The sequence below is a fragment of the Anticarsia gemmatalis genome, chromosome 23 (assembly GCF_050436995.1).
Source record: "Anticarsia gemmatalis isolate Benzon Research Colony breed Stoneville strain chromosome 23, ilAntGemm2 primary, whole genome shotgun sequence".
NCBI classification, from domain to species: Eukaryota; Metazoa; Arthropoda; class Insecta; order Lepidoptera; family Erebidae; genus Anticarsia; species Anticarsia gemmatalis.
In genome coordinates, this window is record NC_134767.1 from 9006694 (window position 1) to 9034445 (window position 27752).

The window sequence follows — 27752 nt, forward strand, 5'->3', positions numbered from 1 at the left end:
TTTCGATCGATAATTCTCAATCGCGTTTGTACTAGTCGCGAGTTACCAACAGCTGGCCAATGACCTCTATTCTGGACTTCCGGACTCTTCTATAATTCGTTGCCACTAGCCTACTATCCAGAAAAGCACCAGCATCTCCGTTTGGACCTTGAATCTAATAACTTTAACACTGCGCCGTACTGAGCGTTAAGCAAGCCACCTGTTAGAGCGTACTTAGATTTAATTACACCTAGCTACAAGATGTTATATTAGCCTACAAATAAACACCTTAATTCAAATATATTATTCTACAACCACATTTCTAGTCACCATTTGCAAACCCAGGTACCACGTTTTGTTTGTTTAGGCAAAGTATTTGCGTTTATGATATCTAAGTCTAGGATAGATCAAATTTGGGGTTTTTTCGAAGTCCCTGACCGTAATAACGAGTGTTGTAGGTTGCCCGGGAGGTTTAGTTTACTTATCGAAAAACAGACGCGTCTCGTTTATAATCGGAGGATCACACGTCTTATAATTTTTTATTAAATATTTAGGGAGGCCTTTTAGTGTGTATAGTCTAGAAGAATAATTCGTGTAAAATATTTTGTATTAAGAGTCTTGTTTTAAATTGTTTTTGTTTGGGATGTTGTTTTCATTGCTATCTGTCTTTATCTGTGTAAAAAATAATAGTAATTGAAAAATGCGATGAATACACAAACACTAAAGAGATCGCCTAAAACTAAACAGACTAATAAAACTCGCAAAATGTGGTTTTATTGTTTTATGACCAGTTTACACACTTTCAAATATTAATCTAGGAAATTAATAGCAAGTGTAATTTACTGCACAATGCACAATTTTATGAATCAAATGTCAGTTATGATGATCAAAGCATCAAAATAAACCGATCTTTCTAAACATTTGATAAAGATCTCTAACAGTTAACTAAGGTACTTAGGTAGTACATCATTTGTTATAATAATATCAGATCTTTCCATGCCTAGGTTTTATACACTTTCCCACATCATTTACACAACTTTCGCACATAATTCTACTATAGTTATTTCAGTCTATGTCATACTAACACTACCATTAAGATGATATCTTTCCAGACATTTTTGATAGCACTAGCGAAGGCCTTTGCCCTACATCATTCAATTTTTGCCGCTATAAAGATTAACATCAATGAACTAAGGTCGTTTACAAATAACGACCACTATTTATTATTGAAGATTTATTTAAGGTGACTGAACATAATATGGTTATAAATCTTTTGATAGGTTAGACGGAATCTGACTTTAGTGTTATTTTTTAGTAATCACATTTTGAGAATTATCTCTGGCACTGAATTTGGTATTTGAACTGAGCGTCTCCGTGCTTCGGCACGTAAATAGTGCCGGTTGTTGCTATAAGATGACAGTCGCTTAACCATGTCAAAAACCTTCGGGCGGCTTGAACAACTTTGACACTAGGTTGACCACTAACCATACGATAAAATAAAAAAAATCATGCCAAACAAAATTATAAAAACGGTATACTCTTTACAACAAAGAGTCTTATAATATCAAAGTATTACACTCAATCTACCTCATATTTATTATTATTACTTCTAGTCATTTGCATTCACATTCATTATTAACAATATATTTCTTTCCCAGCCGCCTTCTAACGTTTGGAACTTCAAGCAACATCAGAGTGGCTCCCGGATCACCCGGGAAGTCATACTCATGGAAAGAAAAGGGTTACACCAGTTGCAGCGCATCCTGTCTTAGCGGTGTTCAGGTATGTAAAATTCTTCGACAAATTATTCAATTAAAAGCGAAATTAAATTATTATCTCCTTTGTAAACGCTGAAAGGCAGGCAGTTGTCGAAGTGATGTTTAAAATGTTGTACACATGTCATTAATGTATTATGACTGCAACAGCCCTGAAAAGCACCACACCACACATACAAAACTTTTCAGATTTCTAAATCAGGCATCATAAAATTTAACAATATTTAAATACGATATGTCTATTGTTTGATGGTTACGTGAATAGAATAAATTAACAATGATTCCAAAGTGTTTAAAATTAAGACTTGTGTGTTAATATTCGTTATTTTTCAACAGGAACTAATCATCCAATGCGTAAGAGACGAAGATGGAAAGAACGCATCTCCTTACATGTGTGATCCTCTCACTAAACCGGAGAACAGAGTCAGGACTTGCAATGATCATCCTTGTCCTCCTAGGTGAGTGACCTTTTTTAATTAATTAAATAATGTTGCATACTTTATATACTTACTGCGAACTTAGTATGAATCCTAGTACTTTTCATAACGTTTTACTCGAGTTTGGTATGTCAAGTTACGTACGCCTGAATTTAAAAAGATAGGAAAATTAAATTACCGAGTAGTTTACAGTTTTTCTAACTTTGAGATTCACCTATGGGGTGTGTAATAACTACGAAAAATTTGCTACTTTACTAAAGATTCAATTTTACAATAATTAAATAATTACATCTACTTAATATTTGCCATTCAACCTGGCAATTCTTCCAGTCTTTTGGGTACGTTACTCAAGGACGGCGATACGAAGACATTTTATGATGACTTATTTTTATTTAAGTAATTCATATTTTAATCCGCTGCAAATTGTTAACTAAATGTACTACATCTACAACAGTAATGAACAAATCGCTAACATCTATGAACAAATCTTTCATATAAATTGGTAATCAAGTCTTCACGTATTATGTTTGTATCACAGATGGAACTACACGGAATTCTCGCAGTGTACCAAGTCGTGCGGCATCGGCATACAGACCAGAGAGGTCACTTGTATACATGAGGTAAGGTTTAGCGTTATGTTCACTGAATTGCTTAGATCTTAATGTTGTATGCAAAGATGGTTAGTTAGTAAAGCAATTGTTTTATTTAATGTCGAATTTATTTTTTTACATTGGTAGTAGATTCAGTAAATATCAATTTGACTTACATGAGTGAATTTATGCAAATATACATACTTACAAGTAAAATGAGATTTTACCATAAAAATCGGCTCCGGCTGAGTGTCGGTTTGTTTTTTTCAAAAGAATCATTTATTTTCCTGGGATATGTCACGCTACTTAATTTGACTCATTTTGCAATTATTTTAGAAATAGGTATTGATACTTAAAGCAGATCAAGATATATTTTAAAATTCCTATTAGTTGCTTAAGATTTACCGAGCAGTCTCCGTAATTGGCAAGTAAAGTTTTACTTGCCAATTAAAGTCGTGGTATTTAAAAATTTGGTCATCAAATTAAACACTCGAAAAATCCAAGCAAGAAACAACAGAATACGATAAGAAAAGTATTTTTAGCAATATTCCTTCAAATAAATTTAAACAAATCACCTATTTCACCAGGTAACCCGCGGCGGCACGAACACAGTGGTAGTACCGAACAGCATGTGTCCTCAGCCGCCACCACCTGACAGACAGTACTGCAACGTTCTCGACTGCCCCGTGAGGTGGCATACCGGAGAATGGTCCAAGTGCTCCAAAACTTGCGGCGGAGGGGTGAAACAGAGAGAGGTATGTATCATTGGCCGCCTTTAAACACACGCTCTATCGCGCGTTCTTAAGAGCGTACCGGATTACGCACGGAAAAGACGGCGCGCTCTTCGCTCGCGACTTTCTTCGTGGGCTTGACAGATGAGCGCGGCGCGCGCTCTTTTCTTTCTCCTTGCACACCCTTTACACGCACGCTCTTAATTGAACTTCACAAAAATAATTGTAATAGTATAATAATTTTTTTAAAATTCTGTTGCTGAGATTTTGCCATGTTTCCAATATCTGATTTAAACTGTATTTTAACCATATAGTCAATAAACCACATAATTCAATTTTGTATTTTAGGGGACAAAATTATAAAGTACCTACTAAGTCTTCAACAGCTTTACGTTTGTACTACACCATTATTCCAAATGCAAATAAACAACAAACCATAGTAACTAATCACACCAAACAAATAAAGCCGCACAATTTAGAAATAAAACAATCCGTGCAATACAATTTACATTGCAGTCTAAATCGATGTTATCGCAGCATAGTATTCGCAGATAGATGGCAACACATGCGTGCGAGCTGTCAACCCGAACACATACATCACGACGCCAGCCAACCAAAACTGAAACAGCTACATAGGACTTTTTGTGAAACACTGATTTGGTGATATGCTTTAAATAGGACTAAAGTAGTACATGAGGCGTCCTAGTTGCGCTCACCGGTTGGTAAACGATCTGTGAATTAAGCAAACGTTGTCGCGGTCATTCCATAAATGGGTGACCGCATAGTATTTTGAAATACATCAAAACTTTGTACCAAAAACTACACCACGCTACATAAAATTTTTAAAACTCATATTCATAGCAAGTCTGAACAAATCCGATACAAAGTAGTAAGCGGCCCATAGCCAGTTGCGCTCACCGGTTGGTAAATGATCAGTGAGTTAAGCAAACATTGGCGCGGTCATTCCATAGATGGGTGACCGCATAGTGGTATTTGAACTGGACGTCTCCGTGCTTCGAAGGGCACATAAAAAGTCGGTCTAAAGGGCTTTTAAGGCACGAACGAAGATGTTCCGTCATTACTAATATTCAAAACTAGATGATAGATTAATAAAAGTTAATGTTTCTTTTGTAATTTGTGAGATGTGTAGGACTAAAGATGAGGCAAGCACAGAATCGAGGCCTGTGCTCGACAGAAGAGCGGGTTGCATAGATAGATAGATAATTTTAATGACTGGCAGCGTCAGTGTAATAGTCAAATTTTTATTTCACGTTCGGTCAAGCGTAATTACGTAAGAAACAGCACAGAAATGCATTAAATTTTGGGGGAAAACTAATGAAACCACTTCAGATATGAATAAACAGTCCAATCTGAATATGTAAAACAAATGAGTTAAGTGAACTGTTTGATACCGTATTTAATAATGTCCTCCTAGCCGATATACGGCGGTCAGTTTCATTGAAACTGGCCATCTGTGCAGGACTTTGTTTATAGTGTCCAAGTGTGTGCACAATACACAGGTACACTCTCTATTCCATCACTCTCATAGCCCGGTGGGACGGATAACCGACACGACCAGTGAGAGGTCAGGCGCAGGACCGACGGCTTTACGTGCTCTCCGAGGCACGGAGGTCTTCGACCTCAACTTCCTAACTCCGGGCAATCTCTAAGAAATTCTTAACAAAAAATCTCAGAAAAGACTTTTTGGCCCGACCCAGGATTCGAACCCGAGACCTCTCGCACCGCAGTCGCATATACTACCGACCGCGCCACAGAGGCAATTAAAAAAAACACAAACGAATTACTGTCTGTTTTTAAGATTTAGTTGGAATTGTAACGTTTACGAGTATTTGAATGAAGGTACTACAAAACTAAAATTGAAAACGAATTTTCAAGGATGTTCCACAGAAAGTTGTAAACTTTGCTTTACGTCTACCTAGAAAAACCTTCATTATTTTCCCAAAACGCTTCAATCATAATCTAAAAAACATAAAATAACATTTTTCCTAAAACACTTTCCGTGCCAACGTCGAACCTAAAAATATTTTCAAGGAAACTTTTAAATTAACTTTTAGAAATTGTAATTTACGAAGTTCCTGACCTCTAGTTTAAAAACTAATAATATCCAAACTCTCGTAACGTCTAGATTTTAGAGTAAAACTAGATAGCCTAACCTACCTTTTTAAAAAGGGGCTGTTGACTCACTGATAATTGTCAGATTGTTTACCGTTTCGATATAACGAGCTTTTACCCGCGACTTTGTCCGCCACCTGAATTTTCTGAAGTAGCCTATGTCCTTTTTTATTTTACTAGTTACTAAAATATGATTTTTTCTAAACGAAAGTATGAGAGTTGCAGATTTTATTAACAGTACTAAGTATCAAGACGTCATTTCAAATTTAAAGTACCCACATATTAGTTTTTCTGTGACACCCGCTAGAAACGCTGATCAGGTTTCATATAAAATTTGTCGATAACTGTTTATAGAAGAATTAGCCATTAGTAGAAGCATATTATAGTACTTCTAATCTTCAACAAGTTTTACTATAATCCTCACATTTGTCCTTTAGGTGGAGTGTAAACAAATAATGGCACAATCCCACGTGGTGGAACGACCGGCGTCGCTCTGCAGCTCTCCAAGACCTGCTGCCACCAAGTCATGCAACTCAAGACCTTGTTTATTGGATACAGCGTCTCCAGAGATTTCCCTGGCTAATTCTTCTTATATACAACATGACCCGAAGAAGAAGAAGGTAAGAGAATAAATATAAGATTTTTGCCACGCTTTTAGAGTGTGACAAACAGCTCCTTCTTATAGATATCTAAAACGAATGCAAAAATGATTATATTCTTTAGTTAGAGAGTTTCTTCTTCTCTTTCCCTCCAACTGAAAATTATTCGCTTGGCTTAAAAAAATTTTTCCTAAATTGTTTATTTCAGCGCATATTGAATTAATGTTTTATAATATTTTTTGAGAGAAACTAGCTGTTTTGATTAAATATTGTTAATTAATAACTATTTTTTTGTTATCTTCGATTGTAAAATAACTTACATATTCATCTACTTTAAAAGGTAACAGTGAAAGTGGGCGGGTCTGCGACAATTTTTTACGGAACCCAAGTGAAGATCAAATGCCCGGTGAAAGGGTACAACAGGACCAAGATACAATGGGCCAAGGATCATCAGATCATCACCAAGTCAAAGAAGTACAAGATCTCTAAGAAGGTAAATTTTTGTTTTTAGTTTTTGTTTTTACCACATTACTGTTGATGGGTTAACGGAGTGTTAGGCTGGATGGTCGTCCAAAAGAAGCAGACACGTACATTATTATATAAATATTATATACATATTATATACATATTATTTGACTTAATTTTGGACGCGCCGTTAAGTAGATATAATATACTACTTTAAATTGTTGAAATTGAGCATTTTTTCTTATTCTAAATAATGATATGTTTACGTGAAGTTTTGTAATAAATTAAGCAAGTCATTGTACTTTTTGTTAGAAATTTATCGAAAACTGAAACTCTTATATTCTAAAAGTATAAACCGAGTGTCTTTAATAATACTCAGCATGTTCCCCAATTACCTAAAATATAGAAGGCTACAATAGTATATCACTACTACTACAGTGCAGTAAAGCCTCATTGACAGGAAGTAGTAGTACCACAGTATTCCGCATGCAGTTCTCAGTGAACAGACCACGGCTTCCGTCACATTGTGTTGTGTTATAAGCTTTGATCTTTGTGTCTTGGTATTGTAGTACAAGGGTTGTGATGCAATTTTGGGGTTATAGGGGGTTGCTGAGTATTTAGACTTTATTGTAAATAAGTTCCTTTATTGAATAGATACTGCATTATTATTTTGACGTATTAAATTGACATCGTTTCATCAGACGTATTTACAGCTGATTATTGTTATCTTGTACAAAAAATGAATTGCAATTTTTACGTATAATTTTTCACGTTATCGTTATTTTTTTCGAATGGACTTAATGGATTCAAATTGTTAATGAACAACTAATACTAATTTTTAAAATTACAAGTAACATTCATCAAGTTACTATTCAGCAAAAACAAATATCAATAATATACAAATATCAGAAAATACTTAAATCTCAAAAAATCAATCTTTCATAATCATGTTTTGTCGCAGGGTGCCCTCCGTATCACAGCCCTCTCACTCCGCGACCACGGCGTGTACACCTGCGTGGCCGGCAGGTCCAGTGCCAACCTGACGTTGCTGGTGAAGCCAAGACCTGGAGAGTTTCCTTCCAGTGAGGAGATTGAACGACATAAGGCGTTGGATGAGCCTTCGTCGCCACTGTCTGACAGGTAAGTTGGTATTTGTTAAAGCGGTTTTAGCAAATACATTTGTTTACTTTTAGAAGCCATTATCCAGCAGTGGGACACATGTCTATAAAAATATGTTTGCTACCACTGGATGGATCTTTGACGTGTGTAAAGTTTCATATCCTTTTTCAGACCCCTTGAATTTTGAAAAGACATGTGTTCTGTGTTTTCTCCTGGTTCTTTCATTACCTCCGTATGTAAATTTTAGCAGCATTTTTTTGTAGAAAATTATTTGTTATTTATTCGTGTTTTCAATTTGTTTCCATGCTAAACTTCATCAAAATCGGTTCAATGGTTTAGCCTTAAAAGCAAAACAGACTTAAATACTCATGTAAAGGTTTTAATACATTCACCTTAAGTCTTTTTTGCTCTAACCACAAGATCAAAAATAGGGTTATAGAATTGAGCCTCTAAAACAAGGTAGCAACAGTACCTCCGAAAATTATAATTAATACAATATATACTATCTTGTTCAAGGCAGTTTCCTATTCCCTTTCCAGAATCGGAAGCCCTACGTCTAAAACATTTTGTACTTCAATCATTGTTCATCTAACTCTTGAGTATCGAAACTAATTAATGAACTTTATCATTGGTTTTCAAACAAACGACTAATTTTAATTACTAATGGCAGTGATAGCCGAGTGGTATAAGTTGACATCTCCCACGTAAGTGGTCGCAGGTTCGAACCCGAGGCAACACACCAATGACTTTTCGAAGTTGTTTGTATTAGAAATAATTATCACATGCTGCAACGGCAAATTTGCTTCATACATTTGGGGCATGCAAAGTCCCCAACCCGCACTTGGCCAGCGTGGCGGAGTCAAGGCCTAACCCCTCCCTCATTACGGGACTCCCTTGCCCAGCAGTGGGACATTAATGGGTTAATTTTTTTTATAATGGTTTGTCTCTATGGAGTTAAGCTGTACTGTATACACGCGTCATGTTTAGCTACATATTTCTAGATATATGGCTGGTAGTCCAGTCTAGATGTATAAGACAACCAACGGTAGACATGAGCAAATTTCTGCTTTTTTTTTTTTATTTGTTGCCCTTTAAATTCTTGCCCAGCAGTGGGACAGTAAGATAAAAAAATATCAGCCTTTTTCGTTTCGTTGTCAAATTTCAAGCTACTTCCCAAAGGCCTGTTTGTATCGTTAGAAAAATTTGAACTATGTTCTCATAAAACAAAAACACATCTCTACTTTCAAACCAGCATACAATTGCTATTCGAAGCAATGATTACAAACTACAATATATTTTCAAAGTAGTTCGTTGAATACAGAAAGGAATTCCTTTTCAATAACGATTCCAACGTTGTTTGCAACATAAACTCTTTGAGAGAGCATCGTAAACGCTAGGAAATATGTTACAGGAACGCTCAATAAATATTCAGTGGGAATTATCTGTGACACTATTGAAATTATTCCAACTATATGAAAAATGGGAACTTGGTAACACAAGGCTGATTTTTAAATTGTTTAGAAATGATTTATGTGAAATATTATTGATGTTTAGGTATAAATTAATATCTTAAGTTGGAGAACCTTAAGTCTTTATTTATTTACTAGCTGACCCGCGCAACTTCGCTTGCGTCCGATAAGAGAGAATGGGTGAAATTTTTCCCCGTTTTTGTAACATTTATTACTGGTACTCTGCTCCTTTTGGTCGTAGCGTGATGATATATTGCCTATGTCCTTTCTCGGGTATCAAAATATCTCCATACCAAATTTCATGCAAATTGGTTTAGTAGTTTAGGCGTGATTGAGTAGCAGACAGACAGACAGACAGACAGAGTTACTTTCGCATTTATAATATTAGTATGGATTCGGACGAAAACTTTTGTTCATCTATTAAGATAGATCATTGCTGAAATCTGGATTTTATCTTAAAATGTGGTGTTCCTAAAGGCGTAATAACCAATTTGGATCCAACACTGTCCACTGCTGGTTAAGAATTTCCCAAAGAAGAGTTAATCAACAAAATAAATATCCAATTGCCTGACCCAGAAATCGAGACTTAAAGTAATTTTGATATCAGCAATCCCACACACTATCGTTGTCAAAGCGCACTGCTTATTAAAAACTAGCTGACCCGCGCAACTTCGCTTGCGTCACCTAAGAGAATGGGTCAAAATTTTCCCCGTTTTTGTAACATTTTTCGTTGCTACTCCGCTCCTTATAACCGTAGCGTGATGTTATATAGCCTATAGCCTTCCTCGATAAATGGGCTATCCAACACTGAAATAATTTTTCAAATCGGACCAGTAGTTCCTGAGATTAGCGCGTTCAAACAAACAAACAAACAAACAAACAAACAAACTCTTCAGCTTTATTATATTAGTATAGATATTAATAACACCACTTAAGTGGTTAAAATACCAATAACCTGGTTAATAAATATCTCAATATAATTCAATTAAACGGTTAAACTGATCGTGAAATATCACAAGAGTATAAAGAACAGACCGGGGTGTCCCAATTTCAAAATAATAGTGAGTCATTAAGGTCATGAAAGTGGCATCTCATTGGAATCAATCAATCAATACGGTAGGCTTTTGTTTCCGTCGTAGGTACTTTAGTATTAAAGGTTTTTGGGTGTTCAATCTATACCGGTATAAATGGACCTGCTTCATTGACTGAAGTCGATACGTGAATATTTACAGCATTTAGCATTTTTTTGACGAACCTTTTTCCAACTTACCTTTTCCAACTTTTTAGCTTAATAATATTAAACTAAAAAGCTGAAAAATGTTCGTTATGGTTTTTCAAAAAAGTACTAAAGTATATATTATATACTAAGGAATGCTAACTATAACGATATATCTTTAAAAAATACTTAAGATCTTGAAATTAATTAATTATAAATAGGGTAAGTCAGCCAAGAGAAGAAACTTAGAAATACACCCAAAAATGCTTTACATTAAATTTTCGCATGCAGGGCCAAACCTAGTTTCATGAAAAAAAACCTGCTTTAAAGAAAATAACACTGCCCCATTGCTGGACAAGTGACTATTCTAAAAATAAGGGAGAGGGTAGGCCTTGTCTATCTTCTGGCGGGAGAGTCCCACATAATCCTGCACTCCACCCAGGGTGCAGATGTAGGCTTAATGCATTAGGCATTAAAAAGGCCTTGAGTGTGCATTACATTTGTCGAAACAATTTTAATGTTATAATTTTGTCAACAGCAGAGCAGACGGTAGATACAGAGCGATGATCGGCGGAACATCAGACGACCAGTCACATGAACAGCGGCCGGGGGACTCCAGGAAGAACTATAAGAACAGACAGAAAGGTAAGGGTATATCAACTTGTATTGGATAGTTCTATAATAAAGTTATATTATAATCTATGTATTAATAGCTGAGTGGCAAAACCAAATATGTTTAGATGAACTCGATCAGCCCAAGCCGAGTGGTTTTGTTATTCGATAACTATTGGCGTACCCAACGTGCCGAACCGAATACGCGTGTAGTAAGTCTAAGAAATTAAAACTCATTATGTTTGTTTCGACAACTAAGGATATATTCCTTTGCATTATAAATATATTATCGGATATAAATAAACCTATGTCTATCTAATCAATTATGTAGAGGACTTTCGAATTCTCGGTATAACGATTTGGGTAGTCTACCATTTTGGGGTGTTGAGGTCTCCGACATGATTATTTTTGATGATTGTTTACCTTTCACATGTAAGCCATGTACGTATGTATAATAACCAAGTAAATATGACTGTTGTTTTGTCGTCATAACTTAATTAAATAATCGAAGTGTTTGGTTGTCATAAAACACTGACTAACTCTAGAATCAAATAATCTCTGTATTTAGAAATTAAAACAACAAAATATATTTAAAATGTCACCATTATAGTACCAGTAATAAAAACTCAAAATACAATATTAAACAGTCCTATTTATTATTCAGTACTTAACTCGTAAAGGTCAGTCGGGCACTTGAGAGTTATACAAGCCGTTGCTACTGAAACGTTCCCTATTCACTCACTTTTACAACCGGCGGTCTTCTCACAAATTTGCAGCTCTCAAATATTTCAAACATAAGTACGGTCTGCACATAGTTACGAAATATTACGTTATTATAGCGAATTATTTTGAAGCGTTGCGCTCACCGGTCGGTAAATGATAGGTTAAGCAACCTTTGCGCGATAATCCTCTAGACGGGTAGCCGCACCGTCTCACAAAGGGCAAGAAAAAAGTCTGTTCCGACTGTCATCTACTCAGACACGACTAACAGTCGTTAAGCCATGTCAAAGGATTTCGAACGGCTAAACAAATTTGAAACCAACCTTACGATGAAATAACTAGAATTTAACGAATACTTTGGAGGTCGAAATGTTGTTCATCTTTTTCCTGTAGTCAGGATAAAGACAAATTTGTGTATTTTTCTGTGTTAAATGTAGAAACAATGTGTTTTCTATTGTATCTGGTCCATCAGTATTCAAAAGGAGTTCCAGATGTTGTTGGTTTAATAGTTTTATTCACCGGCTTGTTGCATCCACCTTTGTTATTTCCAAAAATCCTTTAGTATATCCTGAAAATAAGTTGTTAATGCAAGCAATAATAGCATATGATACGATACATGACCTTGTCTCTAACACTACTTTCTTTTTGGCTAACTCCTAGTTAAATAGGAGAGAAGACATGTGGAATTGCATACGTATATTCATACATTTTTTCCATTGGGGTAGATAGAGACCAAAGAAATCATAAACTCAAATGTCATAACCGTTGTCATAATATGTCGAAAGTGTAAAACTTCTTGTGATTTATATGTTAGGCTTGAATCTTCTCCTATATGTTTTAAATTATTTTATTTTCTACCAGTACCTCGGTATATAATTTGACAAAACACCGCAATGGCGCAGCTTACTTACAAGTTTTGCAGCAAATTAATTAAGATCCGACACTGGCCAGAGACTACGACGTCGAGTGCTCGCCCAACACTAGATAAATTTCCAATTAAAAGCTTTTATTTTTGTAAAATTTCAACTTTTTAAAGTGTCTTTTAAAGCAACCCAGTTTCAGTAGTTTATAAATCTTTCTTTAGTGTACTTAACAGTCAATTACTCAACAGGGATTGCCTTGGATAAAGTCTTTTTGAAAACGGATTAATATTTTCTGTAACCTACTTCCTCTGGTAGGCAACGTGTTTGCGATTGCCATTATTTATCAGATTCGCAACTGTAATACATCCTGTGCAGATACAAACATTTATGTAAGTAGCAGCTACTTAAAACCACATAGTGTCAATACGTAAATAATCATGTTTATAAAAAAAATACGCCAAATTTATACGAAAAGTCTTAGCTGACTGGTTGTTCCATGTTAATATAATATGCAAAGGTTCTACATCATTTTAATTCGTTCTGTTTACATAGTTCCTATTCGTAAAAGCAAATCTATTACCAAGCAATATTCTCAAACCATCGATATCTACGGAAACTTACGTAAATCGTCTTCAGCAGTTCATACTGCAGCTATCTTAAATCCTAAAGAAACTCTTATAACATATTGGCAAAGTCTTTCACTCAATCGCTCGGACTACTAACGTAATCTAAACCCTCAAAGGAAGACGATCCATTTAGAGGTAGGTATACCTGTACCTCTCAGATATTGAAGACTAGATACTGTATACCTTGAATCAAAGCGTGCCCATCAATTTAAACGAAATAAAGTCATATGCATACGGTACTTAAGTTTGTACAGATATTAATTAAATGACAGTCGGTTACATGCAATAAAAGGTACTAAGTGATTAACCCCCGGTTTCTGAGTACATGTAGCGGTAGTTTATCTATTCAATAGCGTTTTTCTTTTGTATGAGTATAAACGCTATTGAATATATATGAGAATTGTACAGAAATGCTTGATTAACAATGTCGTAGGTACAAAAATAGGGAAAAGCTTGATTTCAGACCATAATTGGGGGCATAATCTTCGAGAAGAATACAAGAGACAGGACTAACAAATGATGCATAATCAAACTTATATATCCTTATTTACTAGGATCATATAATTTAGCAAAATTAAATGATCCTAGTAAATAAGGAATTAAGAGCCATCATTTTCGTTAGTGCCTGTACACTGTCAAGGGTATCCTCCCAAACGAGGGAGGGATTAGAATTTTAGTTCGCCACGCTAGCCGATTGCGGTTGGAGGAGATTTTAGCTAGCAATTATAAGTAATCGTATATAAGATAAAACAATCTATAAACTCTTGGACCCATAATGATAGTAGTTAATAATGGCCACCTAATTAAATTTGTTATTAAATTAATACTTTTGCTTATATTTTTTGTAAATATATTTAGGATATCATTAAATAAAGAGAGTTAACATAAAATATGTATTTATCATATTCATTTCTAAAGGTACAATTCTAAAACAGATTGTTAACAAGCGTACAGTATCTAGCTTTCCCAATATACTGTATATACAATCTCAGATTCAAATGACGTTGAGATGGACGCTTTCTATTTGAGATTGTTCGATTGCTAGATATTTGATCAGGTGCTCGCCAGCCGTGCGTGGAGACTTGATGCTTCCAAACTGCAGTGTACGATAACATTTTGATGGCGGAGTTTCTATTCCGTTATTTGTTTGATATTTGTGATTGCTATTTGTTGTTGACTATGAAGAGATTTGTGAAGTTAAGTGTTATTTTTAAGGGTGGTTTTTAGCAAGCAATTACAGATTTGTGAACATTTCAACTTTAGATAATTGTCAAACCCTTAACGAATGAATCTCTTTTTCAAACCCGTACTTAAAATCTTTTCTGGAATATTCGTCAATAAGTCATAATTTGAAAGGATACAAGCGAATATCATATTAAACTTTCTCGACGACATATTAGTCAAGCTTGTATGAACAAATAATTACACAATTATATCCTTTTCATTATTAATCATATTTGTATACTATGTACTTAACAAAACCTTGAATATAAACACAATAAATATGCAATAATCTTTAAAACAGGTAAAATGGATAAAGTCCGCGACGCCCTCTACGGTAACACAGCCACAACAAGCACTAAAGCGTCTCCAAGCTTCAATTCTCAAGAGCGAGACATGTACGACGAACACGAGGTAACAACTCAATATTATCACTAACTTAAGTATAGAATATCAAACTGTAGTGTGGAGATATCGTCTGGAAAACTAAACTATCGCTATTTCATGTTTTTTACCCGTTACTGTCCCACTGCAGTGATAAATCAGATGCAGTAAATAAGAAAAAAAAATCGCAAAAGATACGTTTTCTTTGGTTTTCTTTCTGTCCCACTGCTGGGCAAGAGTCTCTTTCCAAATGAGGAACAGAATAGGCCTTTAGTCCATCACGCTTGCAAAGTGCAGGTTGAGGACTTTACGTGCTCTCAAGAAAATATACACTAAACAAATTTAGGCATGCAAGGGTTCGTTTTTTTTCAACGTATACTGTCCCATTGTCGGGCATTTGCCTTCCCTCCTGCACCGGTCTCTATTCAAAGCCATTTCCATTTTCCATGCAAGGTTTCATCACAATATTTTCCTTTGAGAGCGAGTGATAATTAATCTCAATACACACACAACTTCGAAAAGTCATTGGTGTGTTGCCTCGGTTTCAAACCATCGACCACTTCAGAGAAAGGTGCGAAATTATACCACTCGTCTATCTCTCTGCTTTTTACATTTGTTTATACTATACGTTTTTTATAGTAAACTGTCAAACAAGTCACATTAAGTCGCTACGCTCTGAATATCTTACAAACAAACTACATTTAAAAATTGTCTGGAATTCTGTCTATTTTGTTTCGTAGAAATCTAGTGTAAAGATAATGTTGTGAGGAATATCGTGGCTACAAATCTTATAAAAGAAAAGCTTTTACTAAAAATTTTATGCCGGTTACCCACGATGACAGAAAAACATCATAAGATTTTACTTGAAAAATAGGCAATTATATTGTTAAGTAGTTAGGAAGATGAGTTATGGTAACAATTACTTTGCCATTTGTATTATCACCATATAAAACTCAGATTAGTTATTTTTTTTGTACAAACCCGTTTATGGTTTGCTCGACTTGATCGAGCCGTGTGATGATTTTATTGTAATAAAAATACAGCAAAACAAATTTAGCAGTAACTGCACCGAAACATTTTATTACTTAACCAAAGCGCTCAGTTAAAAAAAATAAAATCAACACCACACTACAAAAATTTGGTCGACAAAAAGTTTGAACACATAAAATCAACAAACGAGCTGATGACGTCACAAGCTTGTCCAAGCGAATGCTTTCCACCAAATTGTGTTCGACGAACAAACTCGCATTCCAACAGCATAATATCCTCAAAATCCAATCATTTATAATCATAGCCCGATAATCTACAGTCCCAGTCTCCCTGTAATGATAGTAATAAAATTTACAACCGATTTTACGAGTTTCATAAACTTGTTGTATATCTAGATGATGTTCTTGTATGAGTTACTTATCAAGAGCATAAATTTGCCATCATAATGTTTTATAGGTACTGATTTGTGAATAAACCACTTTGTTACCTGCTATGTTGTTTAATCTTACGTGAAAATACTGTTTTAAAGCGTGATAATATTTTTTATGTTTGACTCCAAAATCTGTTTTTATTGTTTCATCTGATAATACAATTTTAAATGTAGCTAAAATTGTTCGTAAGTTTTTTATTACGGTTAGAACAATATTTGAAAACGTATTTTAGAATTTTGACAATTATAGCGACAGTTTAATCGTTTCATTTTTGTTAAAGTTTTGATTGCTTCGATAACTATTTCAGCAAAACTCGTTTAGTTATAAAATTCTGAATACATATTAGAATATTTTGAAATCATATTTTCCAGTCTAAGCTACAAATACAAATATAAGATCAATTAAGCTTATTAGATTACGAAAAAAATCCGATATAGGTCGGTCGAAACGTCGAGTAACAAATAAGACTAACCTTTTAAATTCCCACCGCGTTTAGAACCAATTTTAGTATCACACAAAAATTACTTTTACTCCTTCACAATAAAGACGATATCTCCACACTTAAGCTTAACCTAACCTCTTTGCACGCCGCTTGGGATACTCAGAAGAGTGCCGTCTCATCACAGATGCTTCCTCCGAAGCGAAGCAGTGCGGCCAGGGTACTGCCTTGCCTGCATTACATAGTTATGCAGCTTCAGGTGAGAAGTTTCCAAAACTGGGACTTTTGGGGTCGCATGACGCATGAAGATAACTTGAAACGAATTTTCTTTTGGTGTTCTTTTATTTGGTGTTTTGTTTTTCAGTATTTTTTGGGTGTCCTAATAGTCGGATGGGATGATATTGTAGAGTTTGTTCTGTTCTGTAATAGTGTTGAATATTAACAGCATTTCCTTTAGAGTGCGTTATAGTTCTAAATAGGATAAGCAAAAATTATTATGTAATTCCGACTATCAGGTGCTTTCACCTTCAGATTCATACTTTAATTATTTTGGTTGTTAATTTGAGGTTATTCACCTTTTGAGTTCTATTCAAACTTATTTCTAGGGGCCTAACATTATTTCGTGTAAAACATTTTCATTTGAAGCTGTTTATTTTCATGAACTAATATCATTTTTAAGAACATAGATTGAAACTAATTTCCAAATAAAAAAGATCATTGGATTCTAAAGTTCTTTATGTTGTTAACTATTAAAACTTGTGGGTAACTAATTTCATTCAAATATTAAAAACATCTACTTGTTTTCGTAACATCAACATCATCAACAAAATATCTTTTGATTTCATTTTATTTCCACATCATTTGCAAAACTAAATTTCGGGACTAAAATAACTTATCATAAGACAAAAATATATTACACTAAGAAAATTAGGGCTCATATAATTGATATGTTCAGATGTTTTGGAATTTTCAGACACTCGGCAACTCCAGGGGTCAACGAACTGTAGACTCCATCATCATGTACCAGAACTATGGAGTACCAGCGCAGGCTCACGTCATCAATTTTGAAGACAAACAGATGGTTTTCCCAGAAGATGATGATTCAGATATAATTATTATAAATGAAGATTATAATAGAAATATGTATGAGGAAGGAAGAGTTGAAAGTTTGAAGCATTTTGCAGAAACTACTACTGAGACCAGGTAAGTTTTTGAATAATTAGATTCTAAGGTTTTTAGTGCTTAAATGGTACGAGTATAAAGTATGTAGTTTACTGAATACACCTGAATACTTAGATTTACAGTGCACCATTTTTTTCGGACCCAGTACTCTCATACATATATTTATATTCAAAATTAAGTAAAGAATGAAAAAAATACTGTGTCGCTGCTGGACAAGGATCTCCTCCCGTATTGAGGGAGGGGTAAGGCTTTCAATCTACCACGCTGGCCAAGTGCGGGTTGTAAACAGAATGAAAAATATTATCAAATATCAAATTATTCTTTCTGTGGACCTCTAGCATGGAAAAGATATAGACCATTATAAATTCTTATATCATAGCCTATATGATATAAGTAGTACAATATGTATGTACATTCTATATTTAATGAAAACGTGACATATTTATAATATTTTATACAAAAAATGCAATCATAAATAAATTGATTGAGTTTTTTGAGGTCGTGATTTATTTCAGTAATACATTGTGTATTTTGAAATAAATTGGATTTGCAGTCAAAAACTAAAAACGTTTTTGGTAATTTATTTGCCTTGCCATATTACAAATTAGCCTCAGAAAAAGCAATATAAGTAGTTACGTGAGTTCATTACGAATGCTATATTAGTTTAGAGTTCTATGAAAATAAATGGTTAAAGGGTAAACACTAATAAAAAGGACAAAAAATACATTAACAAAAACTTTAAACATTATTTACGACAGGCAAAATTTTTACCTCTAGATTTTAATATGAATGTTTAAGCTATTACCTTCGAGTTTGACAAATGAGTGTCTAAAACTATGTAGAATTAACTTGACGGTAGTAAATTTGCTGCAATTCAATTACAGGCAATGCTACAAGTCTAATCGAGAGAAATTATTAACTGAATTTTCAATAGCTGTATGTACTTCATTTATGAAATTATCACTTTGACCACGAAAGCTTTCCGTGTTGTTCCGTTCTCCTGCAATTAAGTGTAGAGGTCTGATCTTGTGTGCTTAACTAAAGCAAAACTTAGGCAGAATAATTTATTATGGATACCTTTGGTACTGCATTACCGTTTTTATTATTGTAGATATTTTTATTATTTAGGTATGAATACCTGGATGCTGACGAGTTCTTCTGGCTGACCACTGAGTGGTCTGCTTGTGAAGCACCGTGTGGTAAAATTGGACATCAGATACGAGGAACTGTGTGTCAGGTACATATTACAAAACTCACTTATTTTTAATATAGTTTGATGTTGTGCTGTTTAAGATTTGAAGAATGACCTAAGTTTTGCAAGAAAGAACATTTTTATTATGTAAAATTAAATCAACAATAGGCAACTTATAAGTGCTTAAAAAATCTAGATCGACACAATATTCATATCGATCAAGTACTATGTGATGAAATTCAAATTTAATAATATAGTGATTGAATTTACCCTAAGCTTGAAAAAGAGTCAAGAGAGCTTGCAAGAAACTCCTGACCATTAAAAAACTAAAATCTAGATAACATTTTATGTAACTCCATATCTGCTGCTATATCTACCATTTTGAAAACTACCCTCAAAATTAAAACTAATATTCACCCCAATTCACCCCAACAGCGCAAGACAGATAACTCGACACGTCTCGCGACGGCGGCCGAGTGTCTCTCCCGCGGCAAGACCCCGCCGGGCGAGGTGCAAGACTGCACCGTTACGTGCGCCAAGTGGAGGGAGGGTGTGTGGTCGCAGCCTAAATGTGCTAATAGCGGTGCTGGTATGTTATTTTATGTATGTTAAGGTATATTGTTAGGGAGTTTTTACAGGGAATATTACTGCGGTTTTTCAAAATTCGTGTTTGTTACTGCAGAATATTTGTTTAGACGCGAGGTTAAATAAGAAAGTACGAAGTTCAAAATGAAAAACACTTAATCCATGATGGTAAACATAGGATTGAATCAAAAAGTAATCATTTAACCTAAACAAAAATAAGCTGGTTTCATACGTGGCCGTTTCATGATGATGATATGAAAAAATTGTTAACTGCGGATTAGACCATTTTCTGTATGATAGATACATATTTGCAAACACTATATCTGCAGAAAATAAAAATACGTTCTTTACCTTGAAAACGGTCCATATACTACCATAACAAGCAAAAATTTTTTTGACCCTATCATCATTAATGATATCCTTTGCACCTTAGCTTTACATAATATCATTACAATTCATGATTATTTTCTTCCTGCTAGCACTGTCCCATCGTCGCGTGGAATGCATCAGCGACAACGGCACGGTTGTAGCCGACTCCGTCTGTGACGTCACCATCAGGCCTGACAAGACCCGGCGGGAGGCCAGGCCCTGCAGGGCAGCTTGGGCTGTAGGCGCTTGGAGTAAGGTTAGTGACCTTGGTATTGAAGTGACGTTAAATTGTATCATTAGAACCCTGTAATCTCAAGGTGTTTATGTAAAAAGTAAACAAATAATAATCAATAGTTTTAGACAACTCGTACACGATCATCGGAATCTAGAGTAAGTAGAGTTTGTACTATGGTAACGAAACAACTGAACATACTTATTATATGGTTCTAGCTACGTATGTAAATTCGATAATGATAAACATGTGAAGTCAGAACAGAAACTCTAATAATTACACAAATCCTGAAAATAATAAATTATTAGAATTGCAGTTTTCAATTGATACGCAATAGCGATTTTCATTGAAAATAATGCTTTAAATTTTCCGTAAATAACTGGCCTTATGACATTAAACAAGTCAAAGAATAGCGAGTGTACCTGTGTTGTGCACACACTTGGACACTATAAACAATGTCCTGCACAGCTTCAATGAAATTGGTATTCGTAGCCGAATATCGGCTAAGATTATACACATTAATAGACTTTAACAATATATACGACAAATATAGGTATATTTTTACATACCAAATTTCGTAACCATAATTTTTTCTATCCATACTTTTTTCTATTAACACAATGGGCGAAGATCGCTTTTCTACGTCTCCCATACTACAGTCGTTACTCAAACGAGAACTAAATGTCGATCTCAAACGGGCACTCGTAAAACGACAATAAACAAACTATTTTAACGCATGCCTATTTGAAACTAGGAGTAATAGTGGTCAGTCATAAATCTAGCAAATCACGCCTCTAAAACTTTAATTTTAATTACTTTTCTCTTCAAATTGTTTGTTTTAATGATTGTGAATTTAAGTGTCTAACTGCAAAATAAATACAGTTTGGTTTTTTGTATATTAATTATTACCTACTGCCCGTGACTTCGTTCGCGCGATTTAGTGACTTAGGACAGTAATTTCATATTTCTATTTATCCCAACTTTTAACCCCTTCTCCCCTTTTTTCAGGGTCAACTCTATCTCTGTACCAAATTTTATCGATATCGGTTTTGTAGTTTTCTGTTCATATTGCCAGTTTTTACCAGTCCACTCGGCTAGTTTTTTGTTCATACATTTTTCTTTATTTAATCTTTGTATCTAGATAGATAAATATGTTTGCAAGTCTATTCGTATTTCATAAAATTGTGACTTCTTATCGGCTTTCTAACTATAATCTGTGATGCCTGAAAAGCCTTCATTCTACAGGTTCATTAACAGAGTCTAAAAGTTATTATTTAATTAAATAAGAAACCTAGAGTTACTTTAATTGTAAAATATCATAATTAGTTTCGCTACTTCAAATAATTTTATTTAACTTGAGAAATCTTTGAGACTATAACCCTTTTTAATTGTAATAAATTGGCCTATTTAAATAGAGATCTTTGGATTAAAGTAAATAATAATTAGGTACTTTCGAAATACTATCACTTTCTCTTGAATCGTAAAACAGAAAGATTTTAACTTTTTTTTTAACTATAGCTCTCCGCCCGCGGCTTTGCCCGCGTGAAATTTCACACCCTTCGTAGTGGAATATCTAAAAATCCTCTCATAGTGCTAGTTGAAATTTGGTATGATTCCTTAAAAAGTGAAGAGGAGCACTAAGAAACAATTCTAAATTCCCTCGAAGGGAGTAAAAAAGCGGAAAAAGTACCTATATATTAGGTCGGGGAAAAGTCTTCTCGCAATATTATTTTTCCCCGACCTAATATGAAGGATAAGCAATAAAAATATGTTCTAAAAACAGGAAAACTAAAGTCAACGCGGACGAAGCATCAGGCGGGCAGTCATCTATAATCTTCACAAAACTCACATCACCATATTAACCCCCCTCCCCTCTCTAGTGCGTAGGCCCCTGCTCCTCCCCCGGGCGTCAGCACCGGGTGCTGCGCTGCGTGTGGCGCATGCCCGGCAGCAGGAGACGAGCCCGGGAGCGCAGCGCCGGCGCAGCCTGCGAGGGTCTGTCCAGGCCTCCCGTGTCTAGAGCCTGTCAGGTTCATGCTTGTGTTAATAAAGGTAAGGGAATATTAGTTAAATAACTAACCAACAAATAGTCGGACAAGTATGCACTTTGCGCTTGCGAGTTTAAGAGAGTCATTAATGGGTCCGCTCCGCTCGCTGTGGGAACCGGACTAATTCTATGCAACTGATTGCTTTCAATATGATTTATTTGTTTATTGCATCGAAAAATCTACAGAAAACCTTGCAGAGATGCAAGGTTTTTACCCTGAATTAATTTGTATGGATATCCAAATTTTTTAATTTATTGGTATGATTGGTAGCAATTCTTTGTAAAAATCTTTTCGTAAAATCTTAACTGATTTACTTCGCCACAATTTTAGTCTTCTATCTGATATGCTAAAAAGTACAAAGTTACTATCCTAAACATAAACATAAAGTAAAGATGCAGCAGATTTTAAGAGTTCAAATGTTTATAGGTATGTAAATTTATTGATTAATCCTGTCTTACAAGAGATGAAGTTTAACCTTAACACACGTTTTACGACGGTCTTCAAATACCTTCAGTTCCCATTACTAATGATGTTTATCTCCACAGATGGTATCTGCCGGGACAGTTCCCGGTTCTGCGAGAACGTCCGCGCCATGAACATGTGCGCGCTCAAGCGTTACAAAGAGCAGTGTTGCAAAACTTGCTCGGATTGAGCGAGTAAAACGCCAAAATGGCGGTTAGAACCGTTACAAATTCAAATTTGAATGTCGAAGACGAATATTGAATGAGAAAAGTGGCCAGTATTTTTTCCTTTTTCTAATGTTCGTTATTTAAGTGTACTATTTTTTACGGGCCTGATTTTTTAATTTAAATATGGTAACATTAATAATCCCTCGTTACCTACCACTTATGAATAAAGTGTGAGATGGATACAGTGACGTCTATCATATGACAAATAAAGATAATATCTGTTCAAATTCTGCTTGATAAGGTAACTGCGAGTTGTCCATAGGTGGTAAAAACGTCAGTTAAACCAATTATCTATTATAATTGTCCCAATTTCACAGTTACATTTTCTAAAAAGTGCTATTTTTATTTGTAAGTTTTATTCAACAGTTGTATAGTGTTGGAAAGGTATCGAAATATTTTTGCCCGTTTGATCTTTCAAATTGAAAACCTTAAAACGTATCGGTATTTAGTAGAATTTCAATTTGGAAATTCTGATTGGAAAAATGTGTACATTAATATTCGGACGGATACTGACATTCAAATTTGAATGAACGCATTCAAGTGAAATGGAAGTGAACTTTTTGAGGCTATAGACAGTTGTGAAGTTTCCCAAATGAAAATAGTTTATAATATTCTGAAGTTATCGTGGCTTAGTTATAAACTTATAATTCTATATTGCAAGACTGGCTGGAAAGTCAAAAGTACTCTTTTATCTGTGTCCTTTTCTCTCTTAAAACAAAAGGTGTTATGAAAGACAGGGATAGAAATACTACAACGGCCTGTGTCACTATTGATAAGTGAAATTTTGGCAGAATTTTAGAAATTATCTGTAACATTATCTACTGGATAGACTATCAATTACTTATGTGTTAGTGATAAAACTGGCTGTTTAATAGTATTTTTGACTTTACAGCCATTCTAGAATGTTCTATATCAACAGTATTTCATTCCAAAAAACTTATCAACGGATCAAAAATACCCAGTTATTTGTGTGCAATTTCAGAGTAAATATATTCAGTATTTTGAAAAGTCGATTGCTGAAATTTGTGCTACTGTTTTTCAGTGAAATACATTTCTGATACTGACTTTTTGAACCAATGAAATAAATCAATGTTATTTTAATACTTCTTTTATAAACTTACGGCTACGTACTCACTGTCAGGCGGCTTAGTGCTTAAAGCTTAGTCAAGGCTAAGGCTAGACTTAAATCAAGGCTTTAAGCCAGTTCAGAAGAAAGAAGAGTGTTTGCCTCACAAAATTAGGCGCTAGAGTATCTAAGCTGCTTGCCAGTGTAGACGTAGCCTTAAAAACGGCTTTTTTGCATACGTGATGTTGAAAGAAAAGTGAAACCCGTTTGTCTCGTAACAAAATTTTCCATATGATTGGAGTGCAAAGGGCCGTACTATTGGCATATTTGTTGACGCTTCACTGCCTACCTTCTATTCTCTCGATTGAATTTCCCTCTCTTTCTTTTACCTTTCAATAGACCCTCAACTTTCCAGATTTGTTAATATTGCCCAAACAAAAACCTTTTAACAATAACTCGTCACACAAAGAGGCGTCTTTAAAAATCCAATCTCCCTTATCGAAACAGATCTGATGAATCGCTGCTCCAAAGGTGCGTAAGAAATAGATATATAGAGTTACTCGCGAGTGTGAAAGAGAGAAAAAACTATTTGTAAGCACGATAGATCTAGTCGTGGAAGCACAGCTGACCATAAACATGGTTGATATTGAATATTTATATAAAGAAAATGTAAATTATTTCAAAGTATAGCCCTCGAATTGATTATGTAAGTAGGCAACAAAATATTTAGTAAAAAATGTTTTGTACTATATACAAATAATTATTGTAAATATATAAGTATATGATTATCGAGCACTATGCTATGCTTGGCTCCTACGGTATAATGAAGCACAAAACTCATAGTATAATATAAAAGAAAATTAGTAAAAAAAAATATTTAGCAAAAATTGCCAAAAGGACAGAATGTGACGTACAGTCGTGTTGAAAATATTAAAGTGCTATATTATTTTTCCTTCACTGTCGTAGTTAGAATACGTTTATAGAAAAATTGTATGTATATTGGAAATATTAAAGTAATGTAGGTAAACATTTCTGATAAAAATATGAAGCAATACGATTCGCTTATACATTTAAAAATGTAAATATTATGCATTGGCATACAAAAATTGTTATTGAATCCACTCTTGGAATGGGTTCTGGTTAAAATAGCTGACGGTTACGAATATGTTCAATTTATTTGGAAAATACTAATGCAATTTTGGTACTATGTGTCTATGGGTACGATTCGATAGAAATCTGACAGCTGTCAGTGTCAGATGACGTCATTTGACAGTGATTATTTGGTACAAAGTTATTAAATGTGATTGACGGGCGATTATCGTAAACATCAGTTCGAAATTAATTTGTACCTCAATTTTGTTGAAATATTTGAAGGTGACTCAAGGTCGTATATCCGACTATTATTTGAGTTTACGTAAATTGTTAACTTTCAAAGACAAATATTATAGTCCAACAACTTAGTAGAGAGCCTTGGTATGCACAATTCATCTTGATTAGAATCAATACTTTTATGTATTTTCTAAATTAAGTAGCTGTATCGAAGTGACAAATTCAGAATTTCGTTTGCCTCCATCAGCCGCGAACCTTTCATACAAGGCTCTATTCTAAATTATCGGGCTATAATATCGCTCATACTTATCAAAATACGATCTAGAAAAAATCTTACTGCAAGGATTATCACTAATTATGGAGTTTTCAAGCTATATAAGCGGCAAATGACGTCACAATCTAGCAATTTCTGCCGAGTTGTACCCTAAATCCCTTCAAGGGCTATCACAAGTATGTTTGCTAAAACGGTGCAGTATTAATACGAAGCATATATGTTTAGATAAACAATTAATTGTCAATTGTTAGAACAATTACCCACTTTGTATATAATAATACATATAGCTACGCAAAACTTTGTTCCGAATGTGGCATTGTTTATTTGTGTTTTAGTATTCAAATTAAAATATTATGAAAGACAGATTATTCTTGATGAAGCTAAAGATGGTCATTTAAATTCAATGGTTTCTTTTATTCTAGCTCTAAGATTTTCTTTACAAAGACCATAATGAAGATTTATTTGTTAAATGACTTTTGTCGCTGAATGTACTTATAATTAATTAGGCAGTAAAAAACCCTTTCTGCAAACTATTGATAGGTTTTAAATCACCATCCAGATCCAAAACTATCGAACCCTAGTTAAAAAGATGAAACTATTTAATAGCTAACATCTTTGAAGAATTATTACCAGAAAACACGAAATTGAATTATTAATTTGAATAGTAAAACACAAATAAATTAGCAAACGGCTCACAAATTCTCTAAGACATTACTTTAGTAAAGGTTTTAGTTTTAAGTACGCGTTTTTCCGTATTTTAAGAACTTGAACTTATTAAAATGTATTTTGTTATGCCTGAAATGTATGTATTTTATCTTTTTCATGCATACGTCTTATACATAACTACTGGTTTATGTCATTTTAAATGAACTAGTATTATTACATATGACAAGTTTCCAAATGTTGACTATGTCCACATTTCAAGGTAACAGGTTCCCAAATATTGACCCTGTTCATTATTAGTTATCTTGACAGGGGACAATATTTAAGCAACTCATATTTTTAATAATATTATTGTTAATTAATTTGACCCTTTTCTGTAAAACTGTTTGCTTTTTTCGAAATTGTATTTCTGGTTGTTGAAAAATAAAAGATTTCTGCATAATGCTATGCAAAAAAAAACGTGCATAAACTTGTAATTTTCGTCTTTTTTGTGTAAATCAATGTGAATTTCGAATAAACTGTGTATGTAAAATATTTCATATCAATAAAATACTGCCATTTTATTAAAACGTATCACTTTTGTTGCCTATTGTACATCTGTGGTGTATTGTGACGTCATAGTGCTAAATTTCAATCACTTTTGACATTTTGACCGAAACGTTGTCCTTACTTCGCTTGACATGGTAATTAGTTCATGTGTTATTGAGGGTTATTATCTAGCAAAATTAATGCGAAAATCTAATTTGGATATTTAATAAGAAATATTAATATAGTAAATATATGATTTATGATTTTATTTGACAGATATGTATAGGTAATTTAGTTATTTCAGAAATACGTTAATTTAGTGGATATTTGCTTTGAATCAAACAAGATATCTAATTAACGTGAGATGAATAATTTGATTATAGAGGTCAATTTACGCTTTCGAATTAAATATGTAACTAAATACTTATCTTAACTTAGTTCATATATCTTGCCAGGATAAGAATTTTGCGAAAACTATTATTGTTAAAATTGTAAAAAAAACATGATCAAGTTAGGTCAAGATTTGACCTTGCTTTTTTTTCCAAAAGTTAAAACTTATTAATTTATGTGTAAATTCACCTAGCCTTTTGGTCTAAGAAATTTATTCTGCTATATGAAATAATAAATAAATCATATTATTATATACAAACAAACACAAAATCACGCTTTTTTCCATAGACAAATCAATGATATAAGAATATCAAAAATAAAGAATCGCCTGAATCAAAGATATTTTACAAATACGCATTTTAAATGGCAACTTAAACATAAACATTTGGAAGAATTGCTGAAAATT

At 34.1% G+C, this 27752-nt stretch overlaps 1 protein-coding gene across 1 annotated transcript in view; it reads left to right on the forward strand.

Annotated features, from left to right (window-relative positions):
* nolo (ADAMTS-like no long nerve cord) overlaps positions 1 to 23348 on the forward strand; it is a 219752-nt gene extending 196404 nt beyond the window's left edge. The window contains exons 14-29 of the mRNA XM_076129770.1: positions 1638 to 1761; positions 2091 to 2212; positions 2730 to 2811; positions 3369 to 3536; positions 6083 to 6265; positions 6585 to 6737; positions 7671 to 7849; positions 11052 to 11158; positions 14860 to 14969; positions 16966 to 17058; positions 17755 to 18002; positions 19110 to 19218; positions 19609 to 19762; positions 20238 to 20383; positions 22240 to 22411; positions 22953 to 23348. Of these exons, the coding sequence (XP_075985885.1) occupies positions 1638 to 1761; positions 2091 to 2212; positions 2730 to 2811; positions 3369 to 3536; positions 6083 to 6265; positions 6585 to 6737; positions 7671 to 7849; positions 11052 to 11158; positions 14860 to 14969; positions 16966 to 17058; positions 17755 to 18002; positions 19110 to 19218; positions 19609 to 19762; positions 20238 to 20383; positions 22240 to 22411; positions 22953 to 23059 (2257 nt within the window). The 3' untranslated portion in view covers positions 23060 to 23348. The remainder of the gene's footprint in view (positions 1 to 1637; positions 1762 to 2090; positions 2213 to 2729; positions 2812 to 3368; positions 3537 to 6082; positions 6266 to 6584; positions 6738 to 7670; positions 7850 to 11051; positions 11159 to 14859; positions 14970 to 16965; positions 17059 to 17754; positions 18003 to 19109; positions 19219 to 19608; positions 19763 to 20237; positions 20384 to 22239; positions 22412 to 22952) is intronic.
* Positions 23349 to 27752: the final 4404 nt, after the last annotated feature.